General features: G+C 45.1%; 1 protein-coding gene across 1 annotated transcript in view; it reads left to right on the forward strand.

Annotated features, from left to right (window-relative positions):
* The window catches only part of LOC144486490 (NACHT, LRR and PYD domains-containing protein 3-like), an 81,037-nt gene extending 66,167 nt beyond the window's left edge, over nucleotides 1-14,870 (forward strand). The window contains exons 11-13 of the mRNA XM_078204534.1: nucleotides 1,334-1,504; nucleotides 10,301-10,468; nucleotides 12,998-14,870. Coding sequence (XP_078060660.1) covers nucleotides 1,334-1,504; nucleotides 10,301-10,468; nucleotides 12,998-13,085 — 427 coding nt within the window. The 3' untranslated portion in view covers nucleotides 13,086-14,870. The remainder of the gene's footprint in view (nucleotides 1-1,333; nucleotides 1,505-10,300; nucleotides 10,469-12,997) is intronic.
* Nucleotides 14,871-15,447: the final 577 nt, after the last annotated feature.

A 15,447-nucleotide genomic window follows, 5' to 3' on the forward strand; every position in this document is an offset into this window, starting at 1 on the left:
CCATAACCCACGCCTGCTCAGGTCTCCAGCAATCTCCATCCCGTTATACTGGATTGATGTGGCAGATATTCTCCAGTCCTGAGAGAACAGAAATTTGGTCCAAACTCACGTAGCCTGGGGGAACACTACCAAGTGTTGCCAAGTGCATCATTGAATTGGGTTTAACCTTCCTCCTCCCATTTCAGCCCTGTGTTCAGTAACCAGGTCTTCCTCACTGGACTCTCCAAAGATGCTGCCTATGAAATTGCTGCTGGTGCCAGCATTGCCTGAACCGGGACTTCCCCTGCAGCAAGTGGTTAAGGGCTGGAATACACTGTCTGAGAGTGTGGTGGAGACACGTTCAGTTGAAAATTTCCAAAGGGAATTGGATTATGATCTGAAAAGGAAGAATGTGCAGGGTTAAGGGGAGAATTTGGGGGAATGACACTTAGTAAATTGCTCATTCAGAGAGTCAGTGCAGACACCATGGGCCGAATGGTCTCCTTCTGCTCTGTAACAATTCTGTGATTCTACCTGAGAGAGATACCAATGGCCCTTTGTGGACACTGGCTAAATTACCTAACCCTGTTTACACTGCAACATCACCAGCTTCCAGTTAAAATGTCGATACATTTCCAACCATTATCTTCACAGAATTATTGCGGAGCACCACGAGGCGAAATGTGTCTGCACCGGCTCACCAAACTAGGATTAGGAATTTGTCTCATTCTACTGCCTTCTCCTCGTATCTTTGCACATTGTTTCATTCGATTGTTCATCAACTGTCCTCTGTTATGCCTCGAATCAGCCTGCCCCAACCACACTTCCAGACTGTACATTCCAGACCCGTACCACTGGCATCGTGAAAAAGGTTTCTCTCACATCATCTTCAACCCCACCACACACTCCATTCCTGAGCCACTGACCATCCCATGTCTCTCCCTCAGGGTAAGGACATGGGAATCCTGTATTTTTCTCTTTCACCATCATCCTTTTTTACATTCAATCACTCCGGCACTTCCATTTTGTTCTTTCCTTGTCACCCGCCCATCCCCAGCTCCCTGTCACTTAAAACTATTTAATTCACTGCTACTCCCAAGTTTTAATTTTAGCTAATTGAACTGAAACTAAATCTGTTTCTATCTTCACAGATGCTGCCTATCCTGCTGAGATTTTCCACATATTTTATTCCTATTTCAGATTTACAGCATCAATAGAATTTTGCCTTCTGTATCAACTGAAGTTGTGTTTCTTGAATGTCTCGCACTGTACGTTATTATTGTTAATGATCTTATTCTTAAAAACACTGTGGATTTACCCTGATTCCTGTTATTTTTCTCTCTCTGATCTCCAGTCTCCATGATAATGATCTCTCAGAATCTTGTGCCGAGGACCTGGCCTCTGCTCTCAGTACAAACCGCTCACTGATAGATCTCGATCTGAGTTTGAATAAACTGGGAGATTCAGGAGTGAAACTGCTGTCTGTGGCTCTGAGGAATCCGGACTGTAAAATACGGAAACTGGAGTAAGTAGCAGACTGTGTGAGATTGTGTTTATAATAACTGAATATTCAACAATATAATTTCACCACTGGTATTTGTATAAAAAACACTGCCCATTACTATTGGCGTCAGTTATGAATAAGGAAAACTGCTTTCCCTCTGACTCCTGTTGCTTCTCTCTCTGATCCCTGAGCAATGGGATGTCAGTCCCACAAATCCTTATGTTGAGTGTGTGGGGGAATGATGTTATGGTTCACCCTCTGAGGTCCCCTCCTCCTCAGATGTGCACAGCTCTCCCCGGGCACAGCATCATAAGAACATAAGAACATAAGAAATAGGAGCAGGAGTAGGCCATCTAGCCCCTCGAGCCTGCCCCGCCATTCAATAAGATCATGGCTGATCTGACGTGGATCAGTACCACTTACCCGCCTGATCCCCATAACCCTTAATTCCCTTACCGCTCAGGAATCCATCCATCCGCGCTTTAAACATATTCAGCGAGGTAGCCTCCACCACCTCAGTGGGCAGAGAATTCTAGAGATTCACCACCCTCTGGGAGAAGAAGTTCCTCCTCAACTGTCTTAAACCGACCCCCCTTTATTTTGAGGCTGTGTCCTCTAGTTTTAACTTCCTTACTAAGTGGAAAGAATCTCTCCGCCTCCACCCTATCCAGCCCCCGCATTATCTTATAAGTCTCCATAAGATCCCCCCTCATCCTTCTAAACTCCAATGAGTACAAACCCAATCTCCTCAGCCTCTCCTCATAATCCAAACCCCTCATCTCTGGTATCAACCTGGTGAACCTTCTCTGCACTCCCTCCAATGCCAATATATCCTTCCTCATATAAGGGGACCAATACTGCACACAGTATTCCAGCTGCGGCCTCACCAATGCCCTGTACAGGTGCATCAAGACATCCCTGCTTTTATATTCTATCCCCCTCGCGATATAGGCCAACATCCCATTTGCCTTCTTGATCACCTGTTGTACCTGCAGACTGGGCTTTTGCGTCTCATGCACAAGGACCCCCAGGTCCCTTTGCACGGTAGCATGTTTTAATTTGTTTCCATTGAGATAGTAATCCCATTTGTTATTATTTCCTCCAAAGTGTATAACCTCGCATTTCTCAACGTTATACTCCATTTGCCATATCCTCGCCCACTCACTCAGCCTGTCCAAATCTCTCTGCAGATCTTCTCCGTCCTCCGCACGATTCACTTTTCCACTTATCTTTGTGTCGTCTGCAAACTTCGTTACCCTACACTCCGTCCCCTCCTCCAGATCATCTCTATAAATGGTAAATAGTTGCGGCCCGAGTACCGATCCCTGCGGCACGCCACTAGTTACCTTCCTCCAACCGGAAAAACACTCATTTATTCCGACTCTTTGCTTCCTGTCGGATAGCCAGTCCCCAATCCACTTTAACACACTACCCCCAACTCCGTGTGCCCTAATCTTCTTCAGCAGCCTTTTATGGGGCACCTTATCAAACGCCTTTTGGAAATCCAAAAACACCGCATCCACCAGTTCTCCTCCATCAACCGCCCTAGTCACATCTTCATAAAATTCCAACATGTTCGTCAAGCACGACTTTCCCCTCATGAATCCATGCTGCGTCTGATTGATCGAACCATTTCTATCCAGATGCCCTGCTATCTCCTCTTTAATAATGGATTCCAGCATTTTCCCTACTACAGACGTTAAGCTGACCGGCCTATAATTACCCGCCTTTTGTCTCCTTCCTTTTTTAAACAGCGGCGTAACATTAGCCGTTTTCCAATCAACCGGCACTACCCCAGAATGCAACGAGTTTTGATAAATAATCACTAACGAATCCACTATTACCTCTGACATTTCTTTCAATACCCTGGGATGCATTCCATCCAGACCCGGGGACTTGTCCACCTTCAGTCCCATTAGTCTACCCAGCACTGCCTCTCTGGTAACATTAATTGTATTAAGTATTTCTCCTGCTGCCAACCCTCTATCGTTAATATTTGGCAAACTATTTGTGTCCTCCACCGTGAAGACCGACACAAAAAACTTATTTAAAGACTCAGCCATATCCTCATTTCCCACTATTAACTCCCCCCTCTCGTCTTCCAAGGGTCCAACATTCACTCTAGCCACTCTATTCCTTTTTATATATTCATAAAAACTTTTACTATCATTTTTTATATTAATTGCTAGCCTAGCTTCATAGTCTATCCTTCCTTTCTTTATCGCTTTCTTAGTCTCTCTTTGTTGTTTCTTAAATTTTTCCCAATCACTTGTTTCTTCACTATTTTTGGCCACTCTGTACGCAGCTGTTTTTATTTTAATACTCTCCTTTATTTCCTTCGTTATCCACGGCTGGTTCTCCCTTTTCATACAATCCTTGTTTTTTGCTGGAATATATTTTTGCTGAGAACTGAAAAGGATCTCCTTAAAAATCCTCCACTGTTCCTCAGCTATCCTACCTGCCAGCCTGCTCTCCCAGTCTACCTTAGCCAATTCATCCCTCATCCTATCATATTTCCCTCTGTTCAAACAGAGGACACTGGTTTGGGACCAAACTTTCTCCTCTTCCATCTGAATCAGAAATTCGACCATATTGTGGTCACTAGACCCAAGAGGGTCCTTCACAATAAGATCCTTAATTCTACCTACCTCGTTACACAATACCAGATCCAAAATAGCTCGTTCCCTCGTCGGTTCCGTAACATGCTGTTCAAGGAAACTATCCCGACAGCATTCTAAGAACTCTTCCTCCATTCCACCCTTACCGACTTGAGTCTGCCAGTCAATGTGCATGTTGAAGTCCCCCATGATTATTGCCGTTCCGTTTTTACACGCATCCCTTATCTGCTTGTTTATAGCCCTCCCTACCTCAACATTATTATTTGGGGGCCTATATACCACACCTACTAGTGTCTTTCTCCCTCTATTATTCCTCATCTCTACCCATAATGATTCCACGCTTTGTTCCTCAGAGCCTATGTCATCCCTCAGTACTACCCTGATATTATCTCTTATTAATAGCGCGACCCCACCACCTTTTCCTTCCTGTCTATTCTTCCTAAACGCCTGATACCCCTGGATATTCATCTCCCAGTCCTGGTCACCTTTCAGCCACGTTTCTGTAATGGCCACTAGATCATACCCACTTGTGCTGATTTGCACCATCAACTCATTTACCTTGTTCCGAATGCTTCGTGCATTCAGGCAAAGTGTCCTTATTCCAGCTTTTATCTGGACCCGCTTTGATGAGTCGCGAACACCCTCTCCCTCTACTCCCTTATCTAAATTACCGCCTTCATTCACTTGCACCCTCTCCTCTACCATTAATTTTGTAATTCCCCTTACCCCTGCATCCTCCCCCCCCCCATCAATTAGTTCCTTGATCCTAGTCAACTCTTCTAGCTCCACTCCCCCCAACCTATCTAGTTTAAATTCTCCCCAGTAGCCTTAGCCAACCTAAGGCCAGGATATTGGTCCCCCTGTGATTCAAGTGATTTGTGAAAAAGGGGGAGAGTGAGTGGATGACAGTAAATGGAGGACAGGACATGGTGGTGGAGTCTCACTGTTAGTAACAGATGTCAGTACAGTAGCGAGAGGTGAACTTAGTTCAAATGATCATGATGCGGAATCAGTTTGGATAGAGATACGAATTAACAAAGTTAAAAGTTCACTTGTGGGAATCATTTATAGGCCCCTAACAATATTCACAATCTCCTACACAATACACAGGAAAAATAATGGGGTGTTGTAAAAACATACTGCAATAATCATGGGTGATTTTAATCTTATACAAAGAAGAACAAAGAACCATACAACACTGTAAACAGGCCCTTCGGCCCACCAAGCCTGTGGCAACTCTTAATCCTTATTCAGACCCAGTACTGACTGCCCATTTGCGGTTTATATTCCTATGTTTGTCTCCTGTTCAAGTGTCTATAAAGATGCATGTTGGACATTGGTAACGTGCCGACTTCCACCACCTACATTGGCAGTGCATTCAAGGCACCCACCACCCTCTGTGAAAACGTTCCCATAATTGTGTACACCTCCATCAGGTCACCCCTCAGCCTCCCTTTTTTGTAGTGAAAACAATCCGAGTTTATACAACCTTTCCTCATAACTTAACCCTCCTTGACCAGGCAACATTCTGGTAAACGTTCTTTGCACCCTCTCCAAAGCATCCACATCATTCTGGTAGTGTGGCGAACATAACTGCAAGCAATATTCAAATGTGGCCAACTAAAGTTTTATACAGCTTTGAAGTAACTTGCCAACTTTTATACTCGATGCCCCGGTCGATGAAGACGAGCATGCTATGTGCCTTCTTGACAACCTCATCCACCTGTGTTGCCACTTTCAGGGATCTGTAGACTTGTACACACAGATCCCTCTGTAGGTCAAGGCTCCTATGGCTTCTTCTATTTACTGTAAAAATCGCTCAGATTGTCGAAAGTTGAATAGAAGATTCGTTCACAGAATGTATTCAAGCAATTTCCTGGAGAAGCATGTTCCAGTGCCAAACACAAAACAAGCTGTTTTAGACAACGTGATGTGCAAATGTGTGGCGTTTCCAACAAAAATACGTTCCTTTTATTTGGAGAAGAGCAGCAGAAGTGTTCCAGCCGTTGCTAGTTCAAGGACTGTATTAGATTAAGCGAAGATGTGGCACTGGGGTTGGCACTGCTGTCGCACAGCGTCAGATTCCCGGATTCATTCCAGCTTTGGACGACTGTCTGTGGAGTTTTCACGTTCTCCCCATGTCTGTGTGGGTTTCCTCTGGCTGCTCCTGTTTCGTCCCACAGTCCAAAAAATGTGTAGGTTAGGTGGATTGGCCATGCTAAATTGCCCGTTAGTGTCCAAGATGTGTCGGTTTGGGGGATTAACAGAGTAAATATGTGGGGTTACGGGAAACCGGGCAACTGCAGATCTATTAGTCTGACATTGATGGTATGGAAATCCTATAGTAATCTGTAATAAAGGAAGTGATAACAGAACACTTCGAAATTAATGGCAGGATTAGACAGGGCCAACATGGATTTATGAAAGGCTGGCACGGTGACACAGTGGTTAACATTGTTGCATCACTGCCAGGGGCCCAGGTTCAATTCCAGTCTTGGGTGACTGTGTGGAGTTTCCACATTCTCCCCGTGTCTGTGTGTGTTTCCTCTGGGTGCTCCGGTTTCCTCCCACACTCCAAAGAGATGCATGGTAGCTGGATTGGCCATGGTAAAATTGCCCTTAGTGTCCCAAGATGTGTAGGTTAGGTGGATTAGCCCTAGTAAATTTGTGATGTCACGGGGAGCGGACCTTGGTAAGATACTCCGTCAGTGTGTCTCGATGGGCCGAATGCCAGCCTCCTACACTAGGGATTCTATAGTTGCATGATTCACACACAAGAGGTTATTGAAGAAAATTGGAGCACGTGGGATTGGGAGGAATATACCAGCATGGATTGAGAACTGGTTAGTGGACAGAAACAAGGAGTTGGAATAAATGGGTTATTTTCGGGTTGACAGCCTCTAACTAGTGGAGTACGGCAGGGATCAGTGTTTGGGTCTCAGCTATTCAGAATCTATATCAATGATATGGATGTGGGGATCAAATATAATATTTCCAAATTTGCGAATAATAGAAAACTAGGTGGAAATCTGAATTGTGAGGAGGATGCAAAGATGTTTCAAGGGGCTGTGGAGAGGCTCAGGGAGCGGCCAAAGGATTGCCAGTTGGACTACAAGGTGGAAAAATGTGAGGTTATCTAATTTTGTAGGAAAAACAGACATTAAGACAACTCCAAGGATATTTTGATATCCTTGTTCATGAGGCACTGAAAGCTAAGATGAGAGCAGTTAAGGTAACACATGGTATGTTAGCCATTATTCTAAGAGGATTTGAGTTGAGGGAAAAGATGTCTTCCTGCAATTATATGCAGCCTTGCTGCGACCAACCTGGAGTATTGTGTACAGTTTTGGTCTCCTGACCGAAGCAAAGATGTACTTGGCATGTAAAGAAGGTTCACTAAAATAGGTCCAGGGACAGATGGGTTGTCCGATGAGGAACAAAAACACTTTATTCTCAGGCCTTTCGAAGAATGATAGCTGAACTTATTCAAACCTACACTATTTTACGGGGTTCAATAGGCCAGATGCAGGAGGGATGTTTCCCCTTGCTGGAGGGTCTGAAACCTGGGACACAGTCTGAGAATAAGGGGCAGTTATTTAGGCTGAGATGAGGAGTATTTGTTTCTCATTAGAATGCTGGTGAATCAAGGAATGCAGGGATAATGCTGGAAATGGTGTTGAAGCCGAGGATCAGCCATGGTCACATTGAATGATGGAGTGGATTTGAAGGACAGAATGGATGACTCCTGCTCCTGTTTCTTAATGTTCTTATTGCAATAGGAATGGAAGGTAAGAGTAAGAAGGTTTTGCTGCAGCTTTCCACGACCTTCATTAGATCACAACTGGAGTAATGTGTATAATGTTGAGCTCTTTACTTAAAAAAGGATAGAATTGTATTAGAACCAGTTCAGAGAAAGTTCACTCGGCTGATTCCTGGGATGGAGAGGTTTATTTCACGAGGAAAATGTGAGCAGATTGGAGCAATATCTATGAAAGTTCAGAAGATTAAAAGGTGATCGCGTTGAGGGGATGAGACGGGGTGGTTGCTGAGAGGCTGTTTCTTCTTGTAAGAGAGACCAGAACAAGGGGACAGATTTTAAAATGTAATTGCCAGTCCCTTAAGACTGAGATGAGGAGAAATTTATTTTTTAGATGGTGGCTGGTCAGTGAAATTCTGTTCCCTGGAGACGAGTGGCGGCAGATTCATTGAATATATTCAAGGCTGAGTTAAGAATGATATTGGATTGAGAAGTGAATCAAGGGTTACGGGGGAGCGACAGGGAAAAGAGTTGAGACTACAATTAGATCAGCAGTGATGGAGTATGCTCGAGGGGCTGAATGACCTTCTGCTGTTCCTAGTTATTTTGTTCTTATCCCAATACGTCCTTCAGACTGCTCTCTGTGACCAGTGATGGATAAACAAGCTCTATGTTTTGTCCTCACCAGACGCTCTCCTGTGCCCATTCATTAGGCCACCCACTCAACCCATCTCACCAGCAGTAATTACCCACTCTGCCCACAGGCCTTCCTGATCCAGCACTTCATCTTCCATTGGTGTAAGGATGGCAAGACCTGGATGTCTCCACTCTTCTTCACTCGTTCCCTGATGATGTTTGCTCTCTTTCCAAACACATAAATTGTTACTCACTCATCAAACACATGCAGTAGCCCAGGGTTGTCCAACGTGTGGACCAAGGGGCGAATGTGACCCTCGAAGCCCCTCAATGCGGCCCCCGGAGCGAGTTTCCAGAATCTCAGTCACACAGTTCAGTTTGAATGGAAGAATCTGCATGGAGCTGCTCCTCCAATCACATCCCGTTTCTTTCCCATGTTTGCTGCTGATAGGTTTTTGAGCCAATCTGCAGCAAATGTGGGAGAGAAACAATTTGTGATTGATGAGGATTAAACTCTAATAATCATCTTTAATTATTACTCATTATTGTGCTCAGCAAGTTGTTTCTTTTCATATCTCAGTTTAGTTTTTAATTGAAATTTCTGCTGTGCCAAACTTTATCATTCTGAAATTTACTCATCGGCCCCTTGAGTGAGAAAAACATTGACGTGTGTTTGCCCAGTGAATATGTTGGTCAACCCTGCTCGAGCCTATGCTGGTGTCAGCCTAACGGACATGTCTCTGACAGTCAATGCTGCTGCCTTTGCACTGCCAGTGTCTGGGTGGAGATGTTCTTTCTGCAATTTCACACTCATCCTTATTCACATATCAGGCTGTGCTGCACTCACCGTGGCAGATCACATCAGGACATTGATCATTTTCCACACTGCAAGCACGTGTCTCAAACCTGGTCACCTCCCAGCAATCTCCATCCAGACTGGTTTGTACCGATTAGATAATCTTCTCCTTCCATCCTGAGGGAACAGGACGTCCCTCCGAGCCTGAGCAGCCGGGAGGAGCCCCTCCTGGGATGAATTAATGATTCGGAGGCAACCCTTGCTCTGCTTTCTGTCATTTCAGCCCTTCATTCAATAAGCAGAGCTCCTTCACTGCTCCCTCCAGAGCTGCTGTGTTTGAAAGTCCTGCTGGCTGCCTTTGGAGATGGTGCCAGCATTGCCTGAACCGGGACTGCCCCCTGCCCAGGCTGCCTCAGTGGGCAGCTCCCCCTGCCTGCCAGCCGTTAATTGTCCGCCTCTGCCAATATCACCTTCATAACTCTGCCTATCCTGCCCACACGGACACACCACCCATTTCCAATCCCCATGTTGGGTCTTCAGAGCTTCTGGTAAAATCACAGCCATTATCTTCAACCTCACCACAAACTGCATTCCCAAACCACTGACCATCCCATGTCCCTCCCAAGCCACTCCGAGTAAGGACATGGGGATCCTGTGATTATGGTCCTGTCCCATCATCACTTTTATCATTTAATCACTCCTGTAATTCCAGTTTGTCCTTTCTTTGTTTCTTCCCCAGCCACCCACCGCTGTCACTTCAAACCTGTCAATTCACTGCCCGTTCCCAGTTCCAATGGAAGCTCAAACTTTACCCCTGTTTCTCTCTTCACAAATATTTACATAACCTGCTGAGCATTTCAATATATTCTTTTGATATTTAATTTTCAGCATTAATAGTATTTCAAGTTGTGTTTTTGGAATGTCTCACACATTGTTATTGTTACTAACAGTATTATATAAAACACTGGGGATTGAGCCTGATTCCTGTTATTCCTCTCTCTGGTCTCCAGTCTGGATAATAACGCTCTCACAAGTTCTTGTGCTGAGGATCTCGCCTCCGCTCTCAGTACAAAACAGTCACTGAGGATTCTGAACCTGGAATCAAACTACTTCAGAGACCAATCTGTCCCTGCTCTCCGCCGCCTCATACTGACCTGCAGGAGTCTGGAGTGGATAAAGTGAGTGTTTGTGATAATCTTTAATGTAATAATTAAAATATAAATAGATTTAAACGATAAATGGGCCTGATTCTTCCAAGCAGCGGCAGTGATAAGCAGATTGTCGATATGTGTGGAAATTCTCCCAACCTGAAACTGCTGCATATTTCTTCCGGGATCTTCAGGACTGTGACCCTAGGGAACTCCGCCAGAGTAGAGTCGGGGAAGAGAGTGCACACACCCTATTTACAGCGCAGTGACCAGCTCCATCAGAGCCGAGTCGGGGAAGAGAGAGCACACACCCTATTTACAGCACAGTGACTCCAGGGAGCTCCATAAGAGTACATAGAACATAGAACATTACAGCGCAGAACAGGCCCTTCGGCCCACGATGTTGCACCGACCAGTTAAAAAAAAAACTGTGACCCTCCAACCTAAACCAATTTCTTTTCGTCCATGAACCTATCTACGGATCTCTTAAACGCCCCCAAACTAGGCGCATTTACTACTGATGCTGGCAGGGCATTCCAATCCCTCACCACCCTCTGGGTAAAGAACCTACCCCTGACATCGGTTCTATAACTACCCCCCCTCAATTTAAAGCCATGCCCCCTCGTGCTGGATTTCTCCATCAGAGGAAAAAGGCTATCACTATCCACCCTATCTAAACCTCTAATCATCTTATATGTTTCAATAAGATCCCCTCTTAGCCGCCGCCTTTCCAGCGAAAACAATCCCAAATCCCTCAGCCTCTCCTCATAGGATCTCCCCTCCATACCAGGCAACATCCTGGTAAACCTCCTCTGCACCCTCTCCAAAGCCTCCACATCCTTCCTGTAATGTGGGGACCAGAACTGCACACAGTACTCCAAGTGCGGCCGCACCAGAGTTGTGTACAGTTGCAACATAACGCTACGACTCCTAAATTCAATCCCCCTACCAATAAACGCCAAGACACCATATGCCTTCTTAACAACCATATCTACTTGATTCCCAACTTTCAGGGATCTATGCACACATACACCTAGATCCCTCAGCTCCTCCACACTATTCAAAGTCCTCCCGTTAGCCCTATACTCAACACATCTATTATTCCTACCAAAGTGAATTACCTCACACTTCTCCGCATTAAACTCCATACAGTCTATGCCAAACACAGGCAATTGGGACTAGCTTAGGGGTTAAAAAAGAGCAGCATGGATACGTTGGGCTGAAGAGTCTGTTTCCTTGCTGTAAACCTCTATGACACTATCAATGACTATGAGTCGGGGAAGAGAGAGCACACACCCTATTTCCATCACAGTGACCCCGGGGAGCTCCATCAGAGCAGAGTAGAGTCGTCAAAGAGAGGACACACAACCTATTTACGACACAATGACCCTGAGGAACTCCATCAGAGCCGAGAAGAGTTGGGGAAGTAACAGCACACACCCTCTTTACAGTACGTGACCCCGGCGATCTCCTTTAGAGCAGAGTCAGGGAAGAGAGAGCACACACTCTATTTACAGCACAGTGACCATGCGGAGCTCCATCAGAGCAGAGTGGAGTCAGGATAGAGAGAGCACACACCCTATACAGCACCGTGACCCCGGGGAGCTCCATAAGTGTTAGTTGAATGGGGGAGTGAATGAGTTGGTGTGTCGCTGGAGGAATGGTTAGTCAGGGAGCTGGGGAGAGGTTGGACGATTTGTTCTGGGTGTCGGTGGAGTGGACGAGTTGTATTGTGTTGGGTTGGAGGGTTAATCGGGAGTTTAGATAGTGGCTGGGAGTTGATCATGTTGGGGTCTAAACTGATGTGGTTGGGGTTGGTTAATAGCTTTGAAGAGAGTAGTGGGGTGGGTTGGTTCTCGGGTAATGAGTTTAAGTCAGAGGCTTAGTCAAGAATGTATTCAAGAACTGGCTATATATCGCACTTGGGGCGAACAGGATCAAAGGTTATGGGGAGAAAGCAGGATTAGGCTTTTGAGTTGGACGATCAGCCATGATTGTGATGGATGGTGGAGTAGGCTTAAAGGGCCAAATGGCCGCCTCCTGCTCCTATCTTCCATGTTTCAGGTCAGGAGAGGTTGGGTCAGGATGAGGCCAAGTTGGGAGATTTAGTCAGATTTGTTCAAGATCTAGTGGGAGGTCGTCGGGCCAGAGGGGAGGTAGGGATAAGTTGGGGGAGTGGGTCCAGTCAGACTGTGGGAGGTGGAGTATGGGGATCAGTGGGAAGTGATTGGGGGACTCGGTTGTGCTATTCAGGTATTAGCCCAGGTGGTGAGCTGTCTAACATTACCTGAGTAACTATCCAGGTAAACTTTGTGGATCTGTCCCAAGTATCTGACTCTAACTGCAGCAGGGGAGTTCCCCAATAGTAGTTAATACCTCTGGGACAATTCCCAGGTAGATCAGTGCGTCAGGACATCCACAGGGTCCTGATGCTCATCTTCAGTTGTGTATCTCTGGTGATCCAGAGACCAGAAGATTTGTCCCATTAACTCCAGTCTCCTGTTATTTACTCTGTTGTTCAATCTGTTTATTTCCTGTTTCATCTTTAATCTGTTTCAGGCTGGAGAGGAATCGATTCAGTCCAAATGGAAAGAGACAGCTGGAGTTGCTGCAGGGATCCAGACGGGGACTGACAGTGACAGTGTGAACATTTCAATCTATAAACATTGCTGCTCCACTGATTACAGTAAAATCCTGAATTGTGAAGATCTCCAACAGCCAAACCCTTCATTCCTGCCCCTCTCCCTCCCTATTCCATCAGCCCCTCCAGCCTGGCAGTGATTTCCCTGCTTACCTGGTTTCCCAGCTGGAAAACTGTTGTAGTTTTAGTCTCCACATTGAAGGAAAGATTGCTGCAAACCATTGTTTAAGCAGCAATGTGTTGTCAGTGTTCTCAGCAACAGAGTCTTCACCCTCCTTTCAAAAGGGAGCAGCAGAGATAATTCTCCAGAGAGAGAACAGTGTGTGTGATTCTGACAGTACCCAGCAGGGGGCAGATTGGTCAATCTTGTCAGAGTTTCCTCTCTGTCTCTGTGAATGAATTAAAGGCTCCACCAGCCTCTCCTCAAAACCTCTTTCACTATCTGGTGATTAAAGTGACACAATGCCACCATCTGCTGGCGGCTCACAGCTACTGCAGGCGCTGCTCTCTGTGAGCCTCAGACAAGTTCAGTAAGTCCCATGTCTGCATCTAGGAACCGGTTACTGCAGCGTGAATATTGAACAATATTGACAGGGATTGGAGTTTGCAGCAGGAACCCCGGCTGGTGAATTAACCCTTTTATCACCAGACACTGTACATGAACTCTGTTCCCTCATTCCCTATGGGAGATATTGTCTGGAGATTGTAGTTGGGGATGATCTCAGACTGTAATGTGTACATTTGGTGCAGTTATCAGACACTAATTCCATTCAGAATGGGAGTGGGTAAGCTCTGCTGCACTCTGTAATTCCTGTTTCCAAGATAATACATCTGCTCATATTTCCAGACACACACGCCCAAACTGACACCCACACACTCACAAACACAGACAATTGTACACTCTTATCCACGTACTGACACAGAGAGAAACACAGAATCTCTCTTAAATACTCTCAACACGCAGCCATAAACCCACAGAAACGCACATCACAAACCACTATCAAGCAACAAACCCATGCATTGCAGCGGTTAATGAAATCGCAGCGCTCTGGAACCAAATAACATTTAAGTTGGACAACAAGTGATAACATTTCCTCTGAAACCGACATCCCTCGAACGAAAGCAACACAGGAACACTGGCGCAGCATTGGACAGGATCAGAGCCTCGGAAATGCGATTCCCTCTTTCCTTGTTCCTTATATCTCACTGAGCAGATGCAGAGCTATAGCAGAAACGTAGAATTCACAATTTCACTCTGTTCCTGCACACTCACCTCAGCTTTACTTAATTTCTGAATGTATGATTTATTTTGGATTATCCCAAAGATCTCAGGATAGATGCATGCTGTCAGATATTACCATTATTTATCAAACTGTTTATTTTACCATGACAGATATTACCTGGTGTTTGTCAGATTGTTGCTTTTCATCCATCTACAGTTGCAGATGCCGGCGCTGAAAAGTGGGTAGATATTCTACACCATTAAAAGCATCACATTGAATCGGGGAAATTCTTCAAAGACTATGAATTAATCACTTTCAAATTAGTATCATTTCTTCAGAACAAACTATTCATATCATCTATTATTTCAATGTAAATTAACTTTATTGTGTTGTCTGGTCTGTGCTAGTTTTAACTGAATACTGCTCAGTATGTGACATGATCTGTGTTATTGAGTCTTGGAAGAGAAAGGGTTAATGTTGCTGCTCTGTAATTGTGATGGATATTCCTAATTTTATCATCTGTAGAACTATGGTTATTTGCAATTAAATGCTTATTGGCTAATTAGTTAAATTCTAATTGTGAATCATTGGAATGCTGAAACTAATACGTACACAAGCTAATAAAGAGCGGGGGACTAGTGTAAATACTGTAGCTAACAGTGAGCGTGAAACTGAAAAGACCATAAGATACAGGAGCAGAATTCAGCTATTCTGATAATCGAGTCTACTCCACCATTTAATCACGGCTGATAAGTTTCCAATCACGGCTGATAAGTTTCCAAGGGAGGAAATTAGACGGGTAAATTGGAAGGAGGCATTCTTGGGGAAAAGTACCGAAGGAAAGTGGAGGATTTTCAAGGAATGTTTGTCTGGAGCTCTGCATGACAACGTTCCGATGAGACAGGGGGGTGTTGGTAGGGTACGGGAACCGTGGTGCACGAAGGTTGTGATGAACCTGGTAAATAAGAAAAGAGAGGCGTACAGAAGGTTCAGAGAGCTAGGAGGTGTTAAGGATTTAGAGGAGTATACGCGATGTAGGAAGGAGCTTAAGAAGGAAATTAGGAGAGCGAGAAGGGGTCATGAGAAGACCTTGGCGGGTAAGATTAAGGAGAATCCCAAGGCTTTCTACAAATATGTCAAGAGTA

The sequence above is a fragment of the Mustelus asterias genome, unplaced genomic scaffold, assembly GCF_964213995.1.
Source record: "Mustelus asterias unplaced genomic scaffold, sMusAst1.hap1.1 HAP1_SCAFFOLD_366, whole genome shotgun sequence".
Lineage (NCBI taxonomy): Eukaryota > Metazoa > Chordata > Chondrichthyes > Carcharhiniformes > Triakidae > Mustelus > Mustelus asterias.